Source organism: Henckelia pumila, chromosome 1, assembly GCF_033568475.1.
Source record: "Henckelia pumila isolate YLH828 chromosome 1, ASM3356847v2, whole genome shotgun sequence".
Lineage (NCBI taxonomy): Eukaryota > Viridiplantae > Streptophyta > Magnoliopsida > Lamiales > Gesneriaceae > Henckelia > Henckelia pumila.
The window spans coordinates 90,986,537-91,010,625 of NC_133120.1; the positions used below are offsets into that span (position 1 = coordinate 90,986,537).

At 34.4% G+C, this 24,089-nt stretch overlaps 4 protein-coding genes across 6 annotated transcripts; all 4 read right to left on the bottom strand.

Moving 5' to 3' along the window:
* Positions 1–432: 432 nt before the first annotated feature.
* On the bottom strand, positions 433–5,126 carry LOC140880312 (protein Dr1 homolog). Of its 2 annotated transcripts, none has more exons than XM_073284647.1 (6): positions 4,980–5,126; positions 4,776–4,837; positions 3,375–3,464; positions 2,153–2,247; positions 1,177–1,245; positions 433–873 (listed from the first exon to the last, which is right to left on the bottom strand). In XM_073284647.1, the coding sequence occupies exons 2-6, from the start codon at positions 4,828–4,830 to the stop codon at positions 703–705; spliced, it is 480 nt and encodes a 159-aa protein (XP_073140748.1). In that variant the 5' UTR covers positions 4,831–4,837; positions 4,980–5,126; the 3' UTR covers positions 433–702. The 2 variants fall into 2 exon arrangements, with proteins under 2 accessions (XP_073140748.1, XP_073140757.1); XM_073284656.1 differs by having other exon boundaries at positions 3,375–3,487; positions 4,980–5,060.
* Positions 5,127–6,514: 1,388 nt separating this feature from the next.
* LOC140875049 (L-Ala-D/L-amino acid epimerase) lies at positions 6,515–10,099 on the bottom strand. 2 transcript variants are annotated; one of them, XM_073278596.1, is made up of 7 exons: positions 9,452–10,098; positions 8,422–8,532; positions 7,972–8,188; positions 7,546–7,879; positions 7,070–7,131; positions 6,900–6,972; positions 6,515–6,737 (listed from the first exon to the last, which is right to left on the bottom strand). In XM_073278596.1, coding segments are annotated over exons 1-7 (1,248 nt in total). In that variant the 5' UTR covers positions 9,902–10,098; the 3' UTR covers positions 6,515–6,736. The 2 variants fall into 2 exon arrangements, with proteins under 2 accessions (XP_073134697.1, XP_073134696.1); XM_073278595.1 differs by lacking the exon at positions 6,515–6,737 and having other exon boundaries at positions 6,896–6,972; positions 9,452–10,099.
* Positions 10,100–10,962: 863 nt separating this feature from the next.
* LOC140874878 (uncharacterized) lies at positions 10,963–13,636 on the bottom strand. Its single transcript, XM_073278342.1, has 4 exons — positions 13,343–13,636; positions 12,852–13,250; positions 11,706–12,117; positions 10,963–11,434 (listed from the first exon to the last, which is right to left on the bottom strand). The coding sequence occupies exons 1-4, from the start codon at positions 13,590–13,592 to the stop codon at positions 11,233–11,235; spliced, it is 1,263 nt and encodes a 420-aa protein (XP_073134443.1). The 5' UTR covers positions 13,593–13,636; the 3' UTR covers positions 10,963–11,232.
* Positions 13,637–14,872: 1,236 nt separating this feature from the next.
* LOC140874621 (uncharacterized) lies at positions 14,873–18,875 on the bottom strand. The gene is made up of 5 exons (XM_073277955.1): positions 18,253–18,875; positions 17,122–17,277; positions 15,700–15,798; positions 15,456–15,611; positions 14,873–15,237 (listed from the first exon to the last, which is right to left on the bottom strand). The coding sequence occupies exons 1-5, from the start codon at positions 18,796–18,798 to the stop codon at positions 15,103–15,105; spliced, it is 1,092 nt and encodes a 363-aa protein (XP_073134056.1). The 5' UTR covers positions 18,799–18,875; the 3' UTR covers positions 14,873–15,102.
* Between the last annotated feature and the right edge of the window lie 5,214 nt (positions 18,876–24,089).

Here is a 24,089-nt window from a genome sequence, read left to right on the forward strand (position 1 = left end):
CAAAAAGTATGCACTGCACAACTGGTCTCTAGGTGTTAGCCCACTTTTGCACCGTTTGTTGCTGATGGAGATAATGGAGAATACAAGAATATACCTTCATGGAACCTTGTTAAATTCAAATGGCATCTTACAAAAAATGGTCAAAACAAAGGATGATATCCATACCCCAGAAACAGCCCAATAAAATCTAAACAAAATACAAAAATAAGAATCCACCAAGTTTAATGAATTCATCCTCAGTGGGACTAGTTAGTTAACTTGGTATTTTAACTTGAATTTTTTTAATCACCTAATACCATTTTCGAGTTCGTCTTCCATGCCTGCCTGTAGGCTGTAGCCACTTTACCTCAGTTAATTTAATGGAATTGCTCACATATTCATCAATATCATCATTATTTGCCCCTGGAGAAAATAAAGAATTAAAGAAACATATATCGAGGTAAAGGATTACCCACCAGTAATAGCGCGTTTGAAAAAACGTACATGACGTACCTTTTAACTAAAATAGCACATACGGAGACAATCTTGAAAGACTGCTTAAAGAGGCCAACAAATTACTACTTACATATACATAGGAACATAGTACACAGCAGACCCCTCTATGTTATGCAAGAACCATTTGTACATTAGGCAAGGCTAAAAAAGAAATGATGGAGTCGAGGATTCTCTAGTAAAGAGTTCAAGAAAACTTAGAAATAAAAGTTAGCTACTCAAACTTGGTCGAGTCTCAGAATCTGATTGCTTGGGAACCACTGCGCCTCCATTCATTCGAGCACGTGCCTCTGCAAACATCCTCTGTTGCTCTACGAGTGCTTCCTCTTCAGTCATTTCAGCTCCGTTGCTCAATTTACCGCTTCTCATGGTATCCTGTGTCTAACCATTCACCCACAAGCAATAAAAGCATCTTAGGAAGGGTAACCACATTGTTCCCATGAAGCAATGATCATTACATGTAACTGAGCATACTCTAGGAAGGAAAGCTGACACAAACTGACCAAAGAGAGTCTATCTGCTCTGGTCAGGGTCAAAAATTTTAGAACATCGTTTCTCCCAGATTTAGGTGATTTATAAACATAAAAATTGAATTTCTATAATTTCATATGCAGAATAAACTTATTCAAGAGTTTTTAAAAGACACAAGGTCCAAGTCAGTGTGGGATAGGGAGTCAAACTCACCATAGTCTCAAGCCTATGTTGTTCATATGCGGCATAAACTTCTTCAATATACTCTCCAAATCCAAGAACCTGAGAAAACAAGACAGCATATCAAGGTTAATGTACAGATAAGAAAAATAAGCACCAAAAATAGATAGGAAATTTAACAGTTAAAAAGGTAAACTTATTCAGGGGTTTCACTGATTATTTGACTGCATGTATTATCAGATCAATTTTTGGACTCAAATGCACCATCCAGCCTAGAAATAAAGTGTCAAGGAACCATATGACAATATCCATGTCATATTGCACCTAAGATTTGCAAAAATATGGCATACTCTACACTGAGGCGATATCATTTAAAAAAGATACCACAAAATTGTCTCAAGACATTTAATCAAAAGAAGATCAAGTTCGAGTAAAAATTTATACCAATATGCTAATCAATCTAAAGTTGTCTTCAGAAAATATGACACATAAAATCACGAGTCGTACAGTCAGATGGGTGTCAGGCATGATACCATCTATATTCAACTTAATTCGAAAATAAAGAAGGATAACAGTAACTTCTATAACATTTTCGGACAGATGCTTCCCAATTGATTTGGCCAGAAATGCCTAAAAATGTGTTGGCTGGATTCATGTGGATCTCAGTGTGCAACATACCAATTCACATGGCTAATTATAATTTAAAATTTTCAATAATCAAAGATGAAACAAAAAAATATCGTAAATGCAACAGCAACAAAGCATGCGACTTGCGAAAATCCCTTGCTCGGTATAGCAGCTCAACGTTGAATAGATATTAGACAAATTTGTAGAATCATAAGATTCCAATCCAGAAATGATGTTCAGCAAAAATAAAGAACAAAATCAGAAGATTCCATTCCAGAGGAACATGAAAAACCCCTTAGAGACTCTATATGATGTTGACTGCTGAGATATTAATCAACAATAATCATAAGAGATAAAACCGAAAGAAACGCTAGGGTAGAACCTCTAAAGCCTTGAGTACATGTTCTGGTGCAATAGTTCTTTTGTCTTCCCTGTTACAAACTTCATTGGATTCTGATGAGATTAGATTGATGAATTCTGCGAAACATGAAAATCATTTATCATAAATCATAAGATAGAGCTCCAATAAACGCAGTATAAGATTTGAAAACGACAATACACACATCAAAATTTGGTCCGAAGTGAATTATATCAGTTAATAAGTTGGTTGTGAACTGCGCTGATGCCCAGAGAAACATCTCCTACTCATAACACCGTCAAGAAAAAATCCCCAAAAAAGAGGCCCAGTTTAATAACATATCAATTATCATCACTTCTTCGTGGCTTATTTTTTTTATTTCTTACTTTTTTGGATCATGGTGATGGTGCTTGTTGGAGCCAATGCACTGAGAAGTAAACAAACAACAATAGCTAGGTAACTAATTATCCTGACCGAACTCATCAGAGTCCAACATTTGACTATTTTGACTGTTGGACCCCACCTAGAACGGCCATTACAGGGCCTTGGGTCTGGCTGAAATTTTCAACATGAAGCAATCATAAGAGGTGGGATGGGCGCTTAACCCACAAACAGCTAGGCCTTTACAGGATGTAGATCACCACTGGTGCTAGTAAAAAGTCATGGATAAAAGAAAAACATTTGTACTTTTAAATCTATGTTTCCATCCAACAAACCTCATTACCCACTCAATGTCCTCACAGTTTAAAAAAAAAATCACTTTGTCAGAAAACAAGATAACAAGTCCACCTTAGTCACTTTTAACAAAAATTAGGTATATTTCGCCCAAAGTGAATGAACAAAAGGAGTTATAGTATAGTTAGGAGCATCAAACGCTGCTCACTTAGCAGGGAAAAGTTTGTTGCTATCCTAATCAACACTTAGGTAGTGTTTGGGAGAGCTTCTAGAAAGCACTTCTCAGCTTTTACTTCACAAAATTCAACAAAATTTCAAAATATTGTGAAGGAAAAGCTGAGAAGTGCTTCCTATAAGCTCTCTCAAACACTACATTAGGCCATGGTTGCACTATTTATTAAAAAGAAAATTCAAGTCATATGGAGTTTTACATCTCTAGATTATGATGCCAATCACATCGAAATCGTTTAAAATATGAAATAATCTAGAAGCACTAAAACAGTTATGAAGTGCACAATCTAATCGCTTAAAGATGTTACACACTGAATTGAAGCAAACACCAAACACAAACCTACACAACACTCAATCAGAAGATCCTGAGCATCTCTTGCAACGCGGACATCTGGGGGGAGCATCTCTTTGATAATTTTTGTCATAGTCGCTGAAAGAACAGCATTTATGTATCTTGGATGAGAACAGTACCAATAAAGATGAAACAGCAGCTGTGTTAGTATTTTAGTAACCAAATGAATATGCAGACATTCGGAATTATTTTGTTGATGTTATTAGCAGTAATCAGGAATCTGAATAAAACACAATAATCACTTGATATTGGCAAAACAAATTATAATTCCATAACCTGATCATGTCTTATGTCTACACTGTGTTCTAAATGGCGGTCGAGGCGGCCGCCTAGGCAGACATGTCTACAGTCTACAAGATCATGCTCAGGTTGTCCGGGCATCGTTTAGAAATTGAGGCTTTAGGAACTATAAATGGATCAATTGGGTATTAATTGATATCAACTCCTCAGTATTTGAAAACATCAACTCCATTAACAACCATTTATGAATCTTTACACACACACACATATAGACATCAAAGGGAATCAAAGTTGGACTAAATGGATCCGTAGCAATGCAATATCAAGAGAATTGGTAAGTGATTGCACAGCCAAGAGAAGCAACAAAACCACGGTTATGTTACAATAAGACTTTAATTTCATCTTCAAGCTAATCTAAGCTTTACGAAAATATAAGTCAACTATGAGAAGAGAAGCTAAAAAAATCTTAATTCGAGTAGGGCCGGTCCCACCTTGATAGAGCAGCCATGGATAACCCGACCCCGATTAATATTCGGCTATTTGCTTTTATAATATTTACTATTTTTCATTATACATTGAGGCATGCCACTTAACCAACTACAGAATCCCACTTTGACATGCAAGAATCCCTAACCATTAAATGCTTCTAAGTTCTGCCAAAGAATGATCCAATTCCTTGTTAAATGTATGATGAGATGTATTTCCACGCTTCTTCCGCTCAGTTTACATAGTCCCATTTTCTTTTGATTACCTTTTTTCAATGCTATTGAAATTCTGGTCGCTGACACATCTAGTTCGAATCATAAACAACAACAGGTACAATTTCGGTCAAACCAGTGGGAATTCCAACTTAAGGTAGATGAAAATTATCGCCTACTCCGAGGGAAGCTGATAAGCAAACCAGCTTTGACTGTTATTATGTGATACTTAGGTAGAGTTTGAGAAGGCTTGTAGACTTGTAGTAAGCTATTCTCGGCTTTTACTTAACAAAATTTTAAAATTTTGCGAAAATAAGACGAAAAATCTAAACGCTAAGAAGAATCAAACTAAGCAAAACGAAATTTCCAACTTCGAAGATAAACAAACACAAAAAACGAACAATTAGAGTAAACTAGGGGTAACAAGGAAAAAAACGGGGACAAAACTAACCTTTAGGAAGCGAAGCATCCTCCTTAATCTTGCCGACAATATCCATAGGTTCCATAATTGACCTTCAAAATCAGAAGGAACCAAAGAAAAACTAAAGATCAAACATGAAAAGCAACACGCGGTAGTTTGAAAATAATGATTTTAAATAAATAATTGACCGTATGCATTTTTCCAAACGAAGAACTGTAAAATTCATTGACTTACAGGTGAAACGAAGGCTGTGAATCTGAAATTCTAACAGGACAAGACGACGAAAAGCAAAAAACGGAGGAAGAAATTTGGAGCGAGATGGGAAGGTGGTGGTCGGAGTCGCAGGCGGTGGTTCGTATAAAAATGAGAAATAAACTAGGGCAAAGATTTCCCCAAAGCGCGTGAGAAATATTCCACACGCGCGCGTGAGGCTAATTGGGTAGAAAAGATTCACAATGTGGAGCACGTATCGCTCAATCGCCTAGGAGTCTGCAGGATAAGGCAAAAATGGCCAGGCTCTCTTTTTGCTTTTTTATTTGGGAAATATCAATTTTTAAAAATAAAAAAAAAATTGAAAAAGGAAATTAACCTCTCTTTTTTTAACTTATACATATCTATATGACTATATCTATATCTTATGTACTATATATTAAACAAAAGCATCTTAATTGATCTCTTGATATACCCAATTTTAAATTACAAAAAAAAACTCATAAAAATGTCAAATTACAAAAAATGCATATCATATTAAAATCAAACACTTTAAAAATAAATGTTATATAATATACACACAACAAATAATATTAATGTATTACGTTACACAAATAATGCGTGTGCATTACCACTAGTATATTATAAAAGAAAATAACGATTTTATATGTATTGTTTATGGTTTTTTTGGCTCCATCCCTCTGTATTTTGGGTACCAAGTTTTTTCTTTTTCTTTTTTTTTTCAAAGTGGTACCAAGTTTTTAATAATTAAGGAAAATACCTGTTAAAAATGGGAGGGAAATATCATTTTTAAAGAAAATATTGTTTGTTTATATATACTAGCGTCTTGTTACACGCATTGCGTGCTAAACAATTCGTTTTTTATAATAAAATTATATTTCAATTAAAATTGTCAAATAAAATGATTGTACTATATATTAAATACAAAAATTGGGAAAAATGGAATAAATAGTTAAATGAAAAAAAGAAAACAAATTGAGATAGTAGTAATAGATATTGTTTGTCTGTATATTAATTTGTTCAATCCTCTCGTTTGTATCAAAATTCCTAATACTCGTCGAATTTACCAACCAAAATACATCTCTATTAGGTTACCAATTTTCTAAAAAAAATTAAGGAAAAAAATGTTTTTTTTTTTAAAAAAAAGGGGAAATTTCCCTTTTTTTTACTAAAGAAATTAAGAAAGTACCCATTTTATATTTATTGTTTATTTATTAATTAGTTTTTGTTCCATCCCGCTTGTTTGTATCAAAATGGTACCTAATACTTGTCAAATTAACCGGTGATAAAATACATCTCTGATTAGCTTTGTCACATCATTATCTCTTGACAATAATTTCCCACAAAATTAGCAGGTCAGACCCCAATAATTTTATTGTGTGGCAGACACCAAATTTATTTCCCCCAGTTCATAACCTAAATTTTACACGGTCATTAGAGATGTACTTAAAAATATGGGGTTAATTTGATCCTTAAAAGTATCAAATATTTATATCTCAGAATTTTAGACTGTGTCACTCATAACATAAAAATTATAATAAAAAATTAAGATTTTCAGATCTTAACACTTGTTATCAATATCCGTAGATTATTTGTTTTAACCCACAAATATGTGCATTTAACACATTATTTTGGGCTCCGTATCTCCAAATTGGGTGCAATAACTTTAATACAAACACCTCCTACACATCCAAGAAAAGAAGAATGAATCCATCCAGGGGCGCACAGTTGATTTGAAGGGGGTGAGCTCCATCTTGTTCTCTGCAGAAGCACAAAATATTGGATTATTTTTTTACTAAAACACATTATATTATTGTGAGTCATCTTCATGAATTTGATACCACTATTACATGTGTACAAGTACATGCACATTCATGTTCTTTTATTTCCAATTCTTTTTTTGTAACACCAAGTAGAACTTACCACCAAGTGTCATCCCAATGTAGGAAACCACCGTGGCCTCTAGCATTCGAAAACTTGTAAACTGGACCGGAAACTAACAGTAAAGGATATGATGAGTTATTAGAAACACAGCAATTAGCACATCACTGTTGTAACAACAGAGGTGGGACTTGGCAGAGAACTACAAGTACCTTTATAACCTTCGAGAACTGGATCCTCGGCTAATAAAATGGGGGTATCAAGGTCAATGAATCTGCAAACAAACAATTTCTCAGGCATGATAGCAAGGTAACGTATTAATCAGCTTGGAGGGCACGAATTCTTATCTTACAAGGAAAAGTTGCTTTCATTTTCTAACTCTAATTCAGGTAAGGATGAGCTGAACTGTAGCATTGACATGGCAATATTGTTTTGACCGTTAATGCACATTTTTTTTGCTGTGCTGAATATATAAGATGTCAAACATGGCATGCTAGATTTGTACTTAGTAGGATAAAGATTTAATTGGAACGACAATGTTTTATTCAATCTACGTACAAGGGTGATGATTGTACATAAAATCAAGATATTTATTTAGGTCGACATGCTTTCATAGATTTAGACAATATAATAGAACTGAGTAAATTACTCTAGCATTCAAATTTTATAATAACAAAATATTACTTACTTGAAACATCCAAGACCAGCAGCCAAATTGCCAGCGAAGCCCATCGCAAGTCTAGTTTCAACCATCCCTCCAATCATCAGATCCAGTCCTGATGCTCTTGCTAGATCAATAATTTCCAGAGCTCCAAGAACTCCAACTTTAGCGAGTTTAATGTTGATTACATCCGCAAGATTATCTTTTGCTATTTTCTTTACATCCTCTAAACTACGGCAACTTTCATCGGCAGCTACAGATACCCTGTATTTGTTTCTTGCTACTTCACTAACATAACCAAGACCTTCCCAGTCGTCTCTGTGAACTGGCTGTTCAAAAAGAATGGGTGTCACCTCCATTTCTGCAGAGAAATAACAAAATGATACCTTTCTTGACAGAAAATTAAACAAGATCTCAGTTGCATGAAAACTTTGATTGAAAGAAATAAAGTACCGTGTAATTTCTCCAGAACTTGAATGGCTTCTTCAGAATTATAACCTTCATTGGCATCCAAAATAAACAAGCAATCAGGGTGGACCGTGCGTATTGCTTGAAGCACTTGGATGTCAGACGTCAGATTCTTCCCAACTTTAAGCTTTAAAATCTTGAATCCTTGACGGTTATATTTTGAAGCCAGCTCAGCCGCTTCGGTGGGGGAAACTATTGGAATCTATAAACAATAATAATAATCAATTAGTTTGAACTGGCAATGATATGCTCATCCTGTCCTTTAAAATTCTTTTATCTCCACCAACATCATCTTTTTCTTCTTATATTCTTTTCAAGGACTCCTTCCTTCTAGAAAATTTGCATGAATATTGGCTAGTTTAAGAGTTTTATGATTTCTTGAGAAGATTACACACATTTTAGAGAAAAAACATGAAACTAAAAAATGAACTATACTGTTATGTCCGTTGTTATTTCATTTGAAAATCCACCAAAAAGTTTCCACAATGGTAGTCCAATGCTGTTTGCAACTGCATCAATCAATGCCATCTCAACTCCTGCTCTAACCTTCATCATCGGATACATATTTGTTAGCGTGAGAAAATTCTGATCGAACACAAAAGGAAGATCAATAAACTCATATTTCACCTAAATTACATTCCCACTACAGGGCTGTTTAAAAAAGAAATGAACAAGTTGAGCCAAAAAGTCGAGACTTTGCTGTCCAACTACAAGTTTGTGCAGTAAAATCAGATAATTCTAAAGGAATTTCTGGTGAATGTGAGTAATTAATAATTTCATGCAACAGTACAGCTGTTGCATCAATTAGTCTTATAAATTTATAATGAACATTTCCCTAAGTGTGCTCTTGCAACCTTTCGAGATAAGAAAATAGGTGCAACTGGGAATGGGAAAAAAAATAACAAAAAAAACTACAATAATTAATACCAAATGCTCCTCAAAGATGTGACCTCAAGCCCAGAAGTAACTAGAAGGAATTCAAACGTTAGCCGAATAAAGCCGATCTAAATTTTTTTTATAAAGAACGATCTTCATAAGAATGAGGCATTTCTTCACTCTTCAGAAAAGATTATGACAACTATTGCAAGACTTTGTACTCTAGAGATGTATACTGGACTGGTAGCCCCTCTACCTCTACCTCCGTTCGGACACACAAACATGGACCATATAATAAACCCATGGGATATGCACAGTCAGAAGGCCAAAATACACTGGCCAATAACCATCAACCATTGGACTACAGTTTGAACAGAATGCACCCAAAGCAAAAACAAACACAAATTTCATTTATAATTTTGTTAAATTATGATCCAAACCCAAAAAAAAAAAATCGGTCTTCCGTAAATTTTTATAGCCATCTCGAAACACAATGTTCCAAATAAAACAGAACACTCAAAACAATAACCAAGGAAGTGAAGGTCAACTAGTTGATCACAAGATAAATAAAACTCATAAACAAACTCACAGAAGCAAAAGAATGGCCAGGAAGAATAATCTGATTGATCTCAGACAAAACTTGCCCCAGAGTCTTGCCACGACTCCGCTTGAGGAACTGACAAGCTTCCGCAGCTTTTGCCAGAGCAAGTGGCTGATCCTCGGCTGTTACACAAGGAAGAATGGGAGTCTCCCCCCAACCAACACACCCATTATTCAACTCAACTCGAATGGCCACGTTCTCCACTTTATCAAGCCTTGATGAAGCAATGGTGAAGGGGGAAATTAAAGGCACATTCAATGGCCTCCCCTCTGCTTTGTGAACATCAATTGTGAACGTCTCCGTCAAACTCTTGAACCCAAATGATGTAGATAGCTGCACAGCTGGAGGGGTGGTGGCCATGCACGATTTGATGGACTGGGAAATGGGATTCTTGATTTTGACGGTGGAACTTGGGGAAAACAAGGATGATGGAACCATTTTTTGTGATTATTGGACGGGTGGGAATGATTCGAAGAGCTGCTGGTATCGTTCATTGCTTGTACTTTGTAGTTATTTCAACAACAATTATAATTGTCGATGTCTCCACCTGAATAAACAATGATTGACACCACTTGTTTGTCCTTTTTCCTGAAAGAGACATTTTCTTTCGGGCCATTTGGTGGAGGTGAGTGTGACCATTTTTTAATCCTCTCCAGATTCTTTTGGTCTGCCTTATTTATATCTGGGGGTGAGCCCCACCCCAAGGGCCCCACACAAAGTCGCCCCAAGCCCCGGCGTGAAGGGAGGTAAATCAGGGTTATGCTTGGTCAGGTAAGTACCCAGGGAGAGGAAGGCTCGCAAGCGCGATAAACAAGGCCAAATACACCTTTTACGGGATTCGAACACTCGTCATCTTCTTTTTCACCAAGGCCTTTGCCAGTCCAGCTGTGCCCCTGGCTAGATATGCCTTATTTATATCTGGTTCTTGAACAAAGTGGTTAAGCTAGGCTAGTGTTTTGGCCTTTTGGACCTTAATTGAGCTGGTTTAGATCATTTTCCTCATCTTTTCCTTTTTGAACCATTTCGGCCCCATCCTTGTCGTTTTGGCGTAGACTGGCTATAGGTTAAAATTTAAATATGTCACCATCTTGTAGATGAGTTAAGATAAACCTAATCTGAGAGACTTTTACGTTCTAAAGCCAAGTGAAACAAATAATATCCCCACTACACCCAAGTCGAACTACAAAAGAAAAATAATAGATATAAAATATCTTACATATCTGTTATAAAATACTTAATATAATCAATTTATATAATAACCAAGTATAATCGGTTTGCAATAATGCATGATAGATAATTTGATGGTGACATTCTTTAATACACACAAAGCAATTAATACAAGGCTGAATTCAATAAGATCATGTTTCATGTAGGTGGTCAATTGGCGTTGGTAAAACTAGATTTTTCATGGAAAAGGACAAGGCAATGAAAAAGGGACAAACTTATGAACTCGACCGTTCAGAATTCGAGACTAAAATTCTGAAAAATTGGAGATTAAATGAACCATAGCATAGCTTGGTAGCGGAAGAGAGGGCCAGAAATTCGAAAGGACACCAATATTTTTACAAGGTAAAATAAATTAATCTTCATCTACTTTCACATTTGCTACAAAAGCTACATGAAGCAATTAAAACCCATAGTTTTCACAGCCGGTCTTTATTAATACAGCCAAGTGTATTCTCTGCAAGAATGAGCCAATATTTCAGAGGGCGATCCAGAGACTGATGCTTGATCTTCAATTTCTTCATGAAGTCCCTTTAGCCCAGTTGTTAGCATGTAGTTCCTGGACTAGATTCTGCTATTCCTGTCTTGGCCTGCAACCTCTGCATGAATTTCGGATTAGCTACAAGCCTCTTCTTCACTTCTGAAATTCGAGCATCCTCCACTAGCTTCCTAGCTTTTCCAGCATCCTCGATTAAAGCAAACAAGGTTCTTAGGCAATCTTTTCTGTTTTCCTCTCGGTGTTCAAACCTGAACCAAAGCATATAATGAACATCTTATGCCAAAGCATGTAATTGATCATGCAGGTTTTGAGCCATCGCGGGAACTTTATAAAGAAGTGATAGTGTTTACCTTTTGCAACACTTTTCATAAAGTACGTATACATAAATACACACGATCTCAAAACAGAAGAGCCTCATGAACGTGCAAGTTTAAAGGTCAAATTATTAAAGAAGAAATTCAGAATACTGTCTAGTAACTGATGTACAAAATAAAGTAAAATGCTAGCTATGGGACTTACCTTTCGCTAGTGATGGTAAGTTCATCTTTCCCAGGATTATACCGTTTTCCACCCAATTCTCTCAGCCGCAAAAACTGATGCTTAGATAGGCCAAGCTCTTTTACAGTAACAGCCAACTTCACTTTTCTATTTTTGGGATGCCATGCATCACCACCAGGAGCGAAGACGACACGAGTTTGCCACCTAAGAATTGGTCCCTCACCTGGTGGATCGTCAAGTTCCTTTTTGTTATCAGGAACAGTCCCGTCAAACTGTGGAGATTCCTCTGCTTCCATCAGTTCCGTACATTCCAACACCACTTGATCTTCAAACTCCTTAAATAATGCATAACCATCTTCAACTTCTAACTCACCTTTTTCAACCCTATCAGCTATCTCGTCAAATTTCTTTTGCACCTTCTTCTTGATCTTGTCTGCAAAAAATCCATCACCAGGAAATAACTAGTGTTTTAACTATAACATACTGAAATCCATGGAAAACTATAAAAATTTGCCAAGGTACCACAAAATGAAGTCAACTGAGAACAATCTTGCCAAAGAATTGAAGGCTCAAATCCTAAAGTTAAAATTCAAATAACACGGATGAACCAAAACAGTTCCATATCACATAATGAAAAATAAAAAAGGAATTTTTCTGAGATTTTGTCAAGTTGATCCCCAAGGGCAACTCATTCTTAGAAATTCCCCAAATTCGGTGTATTGCGTTTCACATAGCTCATAATCACATATAAATTCAAATAACATGCAACATGTCTGGTCACAAGAACACATCATCCAAAGAGTTAGAAAACAAGCCTAATAATTGCAGCTGATATCTGAAAGGAATAGGCAAATCCAGTTAAATCTCTTCAAAAGGACAATAGTCAAGTATGCAACTAACTTCTACGGCTGGAAAGTAAATCGTGTATTCATATTACTAGCAGGAAGCTAAACCCCAAAAAAATAACAAATTAGATCGATTTCAGAAAAACGGTTCAGCTATTCAGTAAATCACACATCATAATAGATAAACTAAACGATTTCACCGCCCCAACTACCTTCATTAACTGATCGATATTGACAAGCATAAACAATGAAAAAGAACAAACTAACTAATGCTTATTTTATCAAAGCAAGATGGAAATGGGAAATACGAGCAAAATGGTACCGGGTAGAAGTTTGTCCCAGTGAAGCATGTCCTCCAATATTTCTTCACATTCCCTTGTATCCTTGAGAAAACCGTGCTCCGTAGCCTCCTTGATCATTTCATCCCACTTCCGGTCATCCATGTTGCCATAAGGATCAGAAGTCATCCGCTTCATCACAATTTCCCGTGTATTATACAGATCATCAATTTCTTCGTCAGTTTCATGAGCCTCCTCAAAATCAGATTCGAAATCTTCATCCTTAACATTTTCCAACGGTTTCTGGCGGAGCTCTTCCATTAACTCATCATCTGTGTCTTCATGCGTCCGTACGAGTATTCTCTTCAGAATAGACTCGAGGATCGACGGAAGTGCCTCCTCGTTAAAGTTGTGGAAATAGTCCTCTATCTGTCGCTTTAATTCTACACACAACATATAACAAACCACGCAGCTCACAATCAGCACCCGGAAAAGATCAATCAACGAAGTTAATTAAAAGATAAATATCATTTACCTTTGTTGCTCACATCTCCTGCATCATTCCCCGCCTCTTTCTTGTCTTCTGAATTCCCCACACTGGATTCCGACTCATCGTTGTCATTTCCAGACGAAAAAAATCGAATTGTCGCAGGAAAACGGCGGATCAACGGCGCATTTTCAGTCCTGTAGCCACCATAACAATTCGTACAACAATTGGAAATAGTAGATTTGACTTGGAAGTTGCGAGAGCATAGATATAAATTTCTGAGCAGAGCTCCTCTCATGGCGGACAAGCTCTTCCGAGGGTTCAGTGGAGAAGGTTGGAGTACTTGCAGGCCTCTTAACATCGAACTGGACCGACGTATGCATCAACCATTTCGCAGTTGGGCTTAATACTCTACTGGGCCGGGCCTTCTTAGTTCGTTTTCAACTAATTTTTTTTCCTCTTTGAAAGAACTAATTTTTTAAAATAAACTTTTTTTTTTTTAGGAAAAAATAAACTTTTTTTGGTAAAAAGAAAATTGAACGTGAGATTCTTTTGGCTTATTTTCTTCCGAATCAGGGGCGAGACTGGCAGGGCCCCACAATGGGTGGGCCCCAAATTTATTAAAAAATTTTATTATATATCTATATGTATTATAAATATTATATTATTTATTATCTTGATTAATTATTATATTATAATATTTATTAAAAAATAGAAAAAATTTTATGTATTGTCAACTACAAAGCTATCCCCTAAACTCATATGTTCAATTTTTAATTCGTTCACCACCTCTTATTTTGGCGTTGTTTTTCGTCGACACTTCCATTGTCTCTTTTTGATCATCGAATTTCTTAGTCTTGAGTTTTATAGATTGATGTTCAATCAATTTCTTCTCAGCTTTTGTGTACATTAAAATTTGATTTATGACTCATTCAATCTAATTTTGATTTAATGTTAGATTTTAATACTTATAATTAATTTTATGTCGTGGTTGAAAATTTATAAATTGAAGCTACGAATTTCAAAACTTAATTTTGAAATTTGGAATTTTTATTTAATTTATCTTTGAATGACTAAATTAACTGCTTCTAAATTAAATTAGCACTTAAATCGTGAGTTTTGGTGGTTCAATGTGATTTTTTGGATAATTTCATAATTATATTCACAAATATAAAGATAACTTCATATAGTTCAATTATATTTGATTTTTTAAACCAGAGTTGATATTTACACTTTAGTTTGTGTTGCATACACTCCACTCATATGTAGAATACAGTGCAAATTTATTCACAAATAGGATTTAAATAATAAAAAATAGAACGTAAATATCAATTTTTTTAAAATTAATATAAGAAAATTTTATTTTAATCTTGCCTCGGGCCTTTTTTTTCTTTGCACCGTTCTGTTCCGAATTGTGTTCAAATTTAATGATATTTCTTGTACGTTGTGCATCGAAACTGTCGAACTTGACAATAGTCTCCAGACAGTCAAATATCACATTTCTGATAGAGATTAAAGTTTCTCCAACGGATTGGAAACTAAGTGCTTCAAACGAACATGAATTTGCATTAGGTGCAAATATGGAGGAAATTCTTCAAAGAAACCAATCCATTCGATTACAATGAATACCGGCTTCAAATTAACTTGAGTAATACTTCCAACAAACCAAAAGAAAAAATGGCAACCATATCCAGAAACATCAATACATCACAGCACCTATAATCTCACACACTTTCATTCAATGATACAGAAAACTGTACAGAAAAAATTAAGTGCCACAAGAATTTGAGGTGAGCAAGAAACATAGCTCATATTTGAGAAACAGCTGCTGTTTTACAGATGGGGCAAGCATTTTTCTGCACAAGCCACTGCTTTATGCAATCGATATGGAAGGAGTGTCCACAGTTCAAATTCCCCGTCTCATCATCCGTTTCATATTCCTCCTGGATTAAAAACATTTTTCAATCGTATTTAATCAAGATTCACTCGCATAAAAATGGGGTTATTGTATTCTTAAGTGACAGTTTTAGGGACATTGTGACTGGATCTAGTCTTCATGGCTGAGACATGTAAATCCGACATTGTGTTGCATTATCTTTTCATTATATTTCTGCCATTTAAAATTCAAGAAACATAGATAAAATTTGCAAGACCGTCCAACCTGGCATATACTGCATTTCCTTTCCATGTCTAAGACAAAACGGGATGACAAATGATCAGATAATGCAAGTTTACTACTTCTCAGACATTTTGTCATCTCGTCCTCTCGTAGCCCAGTATTCACGTATCCGATACTGTCTCCTAGTTCCAGTAATTCCTGCATTAACGCGTATATAGGGATATCTATTAAGATTTGTGCGAGTCAATAATATAAATAAAGTTAAATATGGAATCATGAAAAAAACCTCATAGGACATGTTATCGACATCAAGCCTCAAATCCCTGAATTGGTCACGTCCATAAGGCCGTCCTCCAACAAGAAGACTAGTTTGCAGCATCACTATCTGCGTGATCACAGTGCAATTATAGAAATCAATGGATTACCTTACACCAAATAATTCTTCAGGAAATAATTATTGACTCGGATGTAACACCTAGGTATGCCCAGAGTATTTCTATAAATTTTATGTTATGAATGAATTCTTTTACCTAACCAAAGAAACAGAAAGCATCTTTGCATCAATTTAGTGTAAGATTTTAAGATCCTTAACAAACATGAGATTGTTAAGGCCTTGCATCACTAGTCACTACAGAAAAGAGAGTTGTTAATCCACTTGCATAATTTTTTCGTCACAACAGGTGTTTGTTAAGATCTCTACACTTCCATTACAATAAATTGCATCCTGCCAGATGGTTTCACATTAAGACTGCAAGTTCAAATCTCGGTTATTGGATGAATTCAAATTCATTCTCTTAGTTTTTGTTGGTGTGTTTAGTTTGTCCCAAATCGGTTGGATGAATTGCCTGGGAGTTTAATATATAGGTTTGGACAAACCTCCCCTCTTGAGCTAGCTTTTGAAGTGAGTTAGGTCCAAGTTTCATTTCTAACATGGTATCAAAGCCCGGGTTCCATCGTTATGTGTTGGACGGCCCATAGTTGGCCTCACCCGTCCCATAATTGGGCCACCCATTTAATTTGATCTGCACGTTCCAGTCAATTCATTCCTGGACGTGCGAGGGGTGTGTTGGTGTGTTTAGTTTGTCCCACATCGGTTGGATGAATTGTCTGGGAGTTTAATATATAGACTAGGACAAACCTCCCCTCTTGAGCCACCTTTTGAGGTGAGTTAGGTCCAAGTTTCATTTCTAACAGTTTTCAAAAAGTCCGGCCAAAAGTTAAAGGCATGAATCAAACACTCATCTAATAAGCAACATCAAACCCAACAGATCTACAGAAAGACAGTAAGTTAATTAGATGTCTTTTCTTATTTTTGCCAAGATTTGTAGCGGAGAAATCTATTCAGCAAATATACACAAGAATTATACCAAAGACTTGTCACAGTCCTACAACATAACTAGTCAAACGTAAATCTTAAACATTCAAAAGTTTTTCATGGTGTAAGAACTTTCTAGCTCTGGGCAGGTTGTATGAACCTTGATAAAGACTAAGAATTAGGATGATCAACTGCACAGAAAACTCATCTTAGCAATCACAAAATTGAACACTCTTCGGTTTATCACAAGATAAGATATTTAACGTAGGATTAATTCATTGCAGAAAATTGTGTGCTATGAATTTCAGCAAATGAAATATATTTTATGTGAAAATATCCTCTGGGACGCAAAACAGGTTGATTCCTACTGGAAAAGCTGAATGAAAGACAAACCTCAGCAAGACCTTCACTGAAACCATGTCTGGCATGCTGATGATGTATAATTCCAGTAACATCGGAGCGAAAGCGTTGCACTCCTGCTGCTGTGTCAGATTCAGTAAGAGGAATATCATCAGAGGCAACCAATCTCCTCATGGAACATGGTGAGCGCTGATAAATTACAAAAGTGAATCAAGACCCGTGCCCGTAGCATCCACTCCAAAAGTAAAAGTGTGGGGTTCAATATTTAACGCTGTAGCTTTAAAGGAAGCAACCAAGCACCCTTGATTATCTAAAAACTGAAAGCATGAACATATATGCAAAATAAAGGCATGCATGCAGGTGAAATGGTTAGACATGGAAAATGGTCCAGTGATTGTGAACAAGACTAATGAACATAAGTTACGCAAAAGGAACATGTCCAGTCTTGGACACAGGTATGAGTAAGTCAAAAGGGAAAAATTGTCATTCGTCTGCTTAAGAAAACAATAGGCCCAGCAACAATGCCACTCCACCAGAATTTAATGGAGAATGCAGAGTGTTCACCAAATCACAGTGATAAGCCTTTCTGGCACCGCGATTAGTAGGTCATATCTCTCGTTTTGCTATCCATACCCAACTCCAATGGTGAGATCAGTCACCGATGGTATATTATTCCTTCAAAGCACTTCAGACCTCTCCCCGGAATGCCATTTCAAACACCTTTTCGGAAGGACGGGTAAGAAAGATACTTCAGTCCAAACTGGAGCTAAGACAAAGATACAAATTTGTTGAGTGTTTTCTTGTATAGCTTATGTTAGCTCGTAGTACTACCGACCTCAAAGCTCACCAATTAGTATATCGTATAGGTTCCTCAATAAATCAAAGGTGGCCCTTTTCTTGGTACCTCAACAAGGGAATCACAAATTCAGCACTGCCCTACAATTTCTTGAAGAACAGACATAGACTACTCATAAAAATTCGATCTCGAGCCAAATATACACCAGCAATCAGTAATAAGTCGAGATAGGGAACCACAAAAACAGATGCTTGAACACCAGAAAAGCCAAAAACGTGCTTCAGTACTGTTTATTTTTGCAATTGAACAACAGAAAGTCAAAGCCAGACAACCTAGAAAAATAAATACATAAGGAAAAAGATAAGCACCTCCCTCTGACCAAGAACAATCCTGTCAACCCCATGGCCATCAACTTTGCCTCTAGCTGGGACAGAAGGAGGCCTTCTCGAAACAGCACAATCAACAGAAGCAACATCAGTGCTCAGCCCAATTCCAGGACCGCACCAAACATCAGGAACACCCACACAGCTTGATGACAGTGTCAATGAGAACGAAGATTGAGATAGTGAGTTGGAGTTATTGTTGCTATCATTCGCAACAGCAGAATGGTTATTACAGAACAACTTGCTGACGCTACTTTTCGTGGTCTTGAGCCTTTTCTTTTTCACTTTCTTGGCTTCCCAATTGGCCGATGCTCTAATGGCTTCGGGGACCGAGACCTGTGAGGAGGAGGTGCAGCCCAGTCCTCTGAAAGCGGAAGAAGTGAGGTTTTTCTTCCTATCGGGGATGAGAATGGATGAAATGGTTGGGTTCACAGGGAGAAGAGTCGGATCTGTTCGTGGGTTCGCGTTTCTGGGCTTTCTGAACTTGGTGGGCTCAGCAATGGTGGAGTCTTCTGCAGCCAACATAGACATTTTGCGAGTTCAGAAGCTGAGTATGCTTGTGGTCATATGTAGGGAAGGGAAGAAAGATGGGAACTGAGAGATGCTGATACCTGTATCTGTAAAAATACATCCACATTTTTTTAAAAAAGAAAAAAGTTTTAAATATAGTTATTATTATTTTATTTTTGTAATTTCCTTCATAAAAAATTGTCCTTTTAGTTATCACTTATCATTTATTAAACTCGTTGTTTATTTTAAATGTCGAGATATTTGTGATAAGATCATCCATTTTAGTATTATATTAAGAGCCCGTTTGGATTTTGTAGTGATTTTTTAAAATAAGTGCTTTTAAAAGGTATAATTTTTTGCTTTTAAAAAAGCTCTAATTTTGACTTTAAAAAATGCTTATTTAAGCACTTTTTTGGTTAACCAAACACCTTTTTAACTGAAAAACACTTAAAAAAGTGCTTTTTGGCCTGGCTTTTAAAATCAAACGGGGCCTAAGTAATAACATGAAACGCAAGTATATTGGAGTTAATGAATTTTTTATTATTGTGTGTGAAATTTGGAAGTTAAAGATATAAATTGAGGTTATATATATTTGTTGATAATTGCCAAAAATAAGAACTGTTTTTAAAAAATTTGGTCGATCCGATCTATGTGTATAATACTTTTTTGTGTCAAATAAATAAAATATTTATCTCAAAAATTTAACGCATAATGACTTCTGAATTAACACTGATAAATTAATTTAAAAAATTATAATAAATACTCGTCGATACAATACAACACCACAAACAATAAAGGTCAACAACGATTAGCGTAATACTATTCGGTTAACTATATCAATTATCAATTAATTGATTGATTGAGCTTTATTTTCGACATTTGCTGATTTGCATCTAGTTCCTCCGTTACAATCTTGTAAATTTTCAACCTTTTCTAAAATTATGTTTTATCTAGTCAAAATATTTTCTAGAAAGTAAACATCAAAATGGATGCTTTATAATCTATATTTCGTGTTTGTTGTGATATAAATGTTTGATGATGTTAACAAAACATTGGATGGAGAGAACAATAAATGTGGCTTAATCAACGGAATGGGTTTAAAATAACAATAACCAGAGAAGATGACGGTTTTAATGGTTGAGTCCAACCTATAAATTTGGATATTGCTGAAAGTGTATCGAATAATCCATATTCATTCTCAATGAGTGTTTACAAAAAAAAAAAATTGTGTTTTGCAGAATTTAAATTTATAGATAAAAAAGTGAAGAAAAATCAAAAACTTGGTATAGTTAGAAAACAAATGTGAAAATCTAAAAAACAAAGTTGGGTAGTGTTTAATAAATAAGATTTCGTTTGGGCATGTACTTGTAAAACTCTTTTATAAAAGTGTTTGTTAAAATTTTTATATAAAATATTTTAAAAGTTGTTTTAAAATAAATATATATTTGAACAAATATTATATAAAAATATTTTAGCATCACAAAATTAATGTTGTCAATCTTTATCTTTCATAGTTTTATTCTAAAAACATCTAAAAATACATCTCAATTGTTCTTTAAAAACTATAATTGTATAACATTTTTTTTTAAAAAAATCAAAAACATTTTACAAAAAATTTATCCAAAAACATACTTTAATTTTTTTACTTATAAAACACTAAATGTTTTTAAAGTACGTGCCCAAAAAGAACCAAAGTGATTAATATTAAAATTTTTATTAGAATCACTTTTTGATACTAGTTTTTGGATTTCAATTACATAAACTGACGCACAATATAGATTTAAAAAACATACCAAAGTAATTTTTTTTAAATTCAAAACATAACAATTAATTTTTTTAACGGTTACAAACACTCTCTTATACATAAACTTCGTGATTTTCTCCATAAAATACAAAGAACAAAGATAATTGGATACAATAATAGAATATTACTATATAGCTAGCTATTCATTTGTTATTTTTGGTAAAGTTCCTCTTTTTTCCATGGAAAAAAGGAAAAACAGGGAGAACCCCTCGGTGAAGTACTTTATTATTCTCTCTTAAAAAAAAAAAGTACTTTATTATTCTTCTTTGACTAAATTTGGTGAAGTACCATGCCCATTTTAAAATGAACTCCTGATATTTTTGTTCCAATATTTTTAATGCGATGTGGTTGTGCATAATTAATGTATAGTTCTATGATTATTACGTTTTCATTACTTAATTTCACACTTGACTAGTTTTTAGAGATAATTCTGTAATATAATAATAATAACAATAATAATAATAATAATAATAATAATAATAATAATAACAACAATGAAACTTTTGAAACGAATTTTGTCCAAATCCAGACATAATTAGGTTGGCTTGACTGGATCGTGAGTGGGGTTTGGTTTGTCTTCTTGCGTATCGTGTGGGAGACTTGCTCTGCTCAAAATGATAAAAGTTGTTTCCATCTCTTTAATCAATAGGCCAATGTATTTGTAATAAAATACTAACTACATGATTAGCATTCCTTTTGGCTTTATCTGCATTGATTAAGTTTCCAGTTTTTATGTTTGAAATATATACTAGTATTTTTATTTTGTATTTGATATTTTAATGGCTTGTTTCATATTAATATGATATATATCATTGGACGAATTTATATCTAATATATAAGATTATCAAATAATCCTATCAATCCATTTAACTATAGGATTAGCTAAAAAAAGATTCACTTTCTAACTAATTTTATGAGTTGACTAAGCTTCGAGTTAATGTGCTGCCTACTTGTGTAGCTAGTTTACCGTCCGTATATAGGTCTAATTGTACGAACGGAGTGACATTAGCTTTCTTTTGTTGACAAGAGGTTTGAGGCTCGTAGTAACCATCGGTTCTTCCAATCACAAAAAAACTCTTGTGAGATAATCTAACTGGTAAATTTTGTGCGATGAATATTTTAATTGGATCACACATTATATTGTATTATTTTTTAAGTCAAACATACAACTCTTTGTTGTAAATATTAAATATGGATAGATTTGATCCGTCTGATAAAGATCATTGAGACTGTCTCACGAGAGACCAAATCCCTCCCAATTACCAAGAAAAAAATAAAAATAAGTGTAAAATTTTAATTAGGTAAAAAAAATACAAATTAAAGTAGGTTCTATAATATATATACATTAAAAAGAAATAAAAATTTTGATCAAACCAAACTGTGTCCCGTCGTGGCCCAAAAAGAGGAGGAATTGTGCTTTGATTGGGCCCATATCTGAAAGTTGAAGCCCAAACATTATATGAACACCCAAATGGCCCAATGGGTATACAAACATCTGGTGCCATCACAAGCTGAAAGTTGAAGCCCAAATGGATCGCTTTATAATCCAACTTTATATCATTCATATCGCTTTGAATTTTGTCTCTCTCTAATTTTGATATTATTATTAATATTATTGATCTTAAAATTTCAAGATCATCACCAGTTTTAAAATTTTAAAATTATTATTATTTATTCATTTAATACGATTTTTTAGTATTCCTTTTATCAATATTATTAGGTTTTGTCGCCCTTACATAAAGCTGAATCATATTCGTTGCAAGGCAAATTTAATTGCTTATTATTTTTTTTATTTACTTCTCCCTCATCTTTTGTATGAGAACGTGACAATTTTCTTTTTTGGCTAATAAATGTGGACCCCGTCTTGCGATAAAATCAGAACAATAACTTTACAATAACGGAAGCATGTACAATTCTTGACTTTCCAGTACATGTACTAAGTATGATATGTACAATCGATCATTTACGAGCCAATATAAACTCACATTTTCGGACTGATGTCACGTTGTTTAGTAGACTAACAATTCGGTACATATACCATTTTCCAGGCTCATTTCATCCAATCTTTCATTCATTCAGTTATTCAATCATTCATTTAGTTAGTAGCCAATAACCAATTGGTAACTAGACATGAACCAACAACAGATCAAATATGAAATATGTCCGTCAATATGATCAATAAGACGACAAATGCTCGAGATGATGCAATATATGAATAAACTATATTTTATAAAACTTTACAGTAAATTCCAGGCCTAATGCCAAATAATAATATCGAAAGAATCGGTAATTAAGCTCACCTCAATAACTTATTTTACACTGGTTAGGATTGGAAGTGGATGTTGGAACCTTTTAAACTCATTTTTTTTGGCAAGACTTGTAACGGAAATCTTGATTAAAACTTTAAAAATTTATAACAATTATGAATTAACACGCAAAGTTCAAAAATCAGCAAACTTTCTTAAAATGCTTAAAAATAGTGTAGAAGTGATTGGAATTCGAAAGAATTGCCAATGAAGTGGCGCGTGGTCCAAAAAAATTTTGGAACCTCTTCTTGGCCAGCCCTACAACTTTTCTTCAGAAAAGTTTATAAAATCCCAAGCCGATCGTGCCCAGATTTCGAAAAACAAAGATGGTGATCAAGCTTATTTTAGCCATCTAAAAACATTACTTCCGATAACATTTAGGATGATCGGTCGACATGTTTTTGAATTAGAAAATATTATGAACAATTTTTGTTTTGTGACCGAAGCAAAATTTGTTCAATAAGAAGAATAAAAACAAGACATAAATAGCTACCTAAAATATGATTTTTTGGAAATTTCCAGCAGTTTCTCCGTGATTTTGATCGATTTCTGAAATTTTGGTTGATGATCATGATAGGTTGAGCTAGCATAGATCATGTATTCGAAGTCGGTTCGAAAAAAGAACGAAGTTTGGATTTTATATGATTTTTGGAGCCTATTTCGAAAATGGGGTTTTGGATTTTCTTCACCAAAATGTTTCTTGGTGAAATAGGGTGATTGTGTAGAAATTTGGAGATTTTTGGATAAAATTTTGTATTTTACTTTGAATTTATTGTCTCCACACTTAATTTTCATCTACTTCTCTCTTACTCTTTCTAAAAAATGTCAAGTTCAAATAGATAATAATAAAAAAAAAATAAAAAATGACATATATTTATTAATTTATTTATTCTCACTTAATATTTATTTATTTTATTTTGGATTATTTAGAAGCATATTTCATGTATTTTAGGCTTCTTTTACTCAATATATAGTGCAATAAAATTCATTTCATTTAATTAAGTTATTGATTATCATTTTTAAATAGAGTAAAATGAAGTTTAAATTTTTAACTAAGCACCATCATTTTAGGAGTGTTACGATAAATGTTGTTATAGACGATTTGCATCGTTTTTATAAAGTTAAAAACTTTAATAATGTAAACCACGCCCTTAAATCTTTATATTCAAATATAATTGCCCACAGGGGCATAGCCGAGTTGG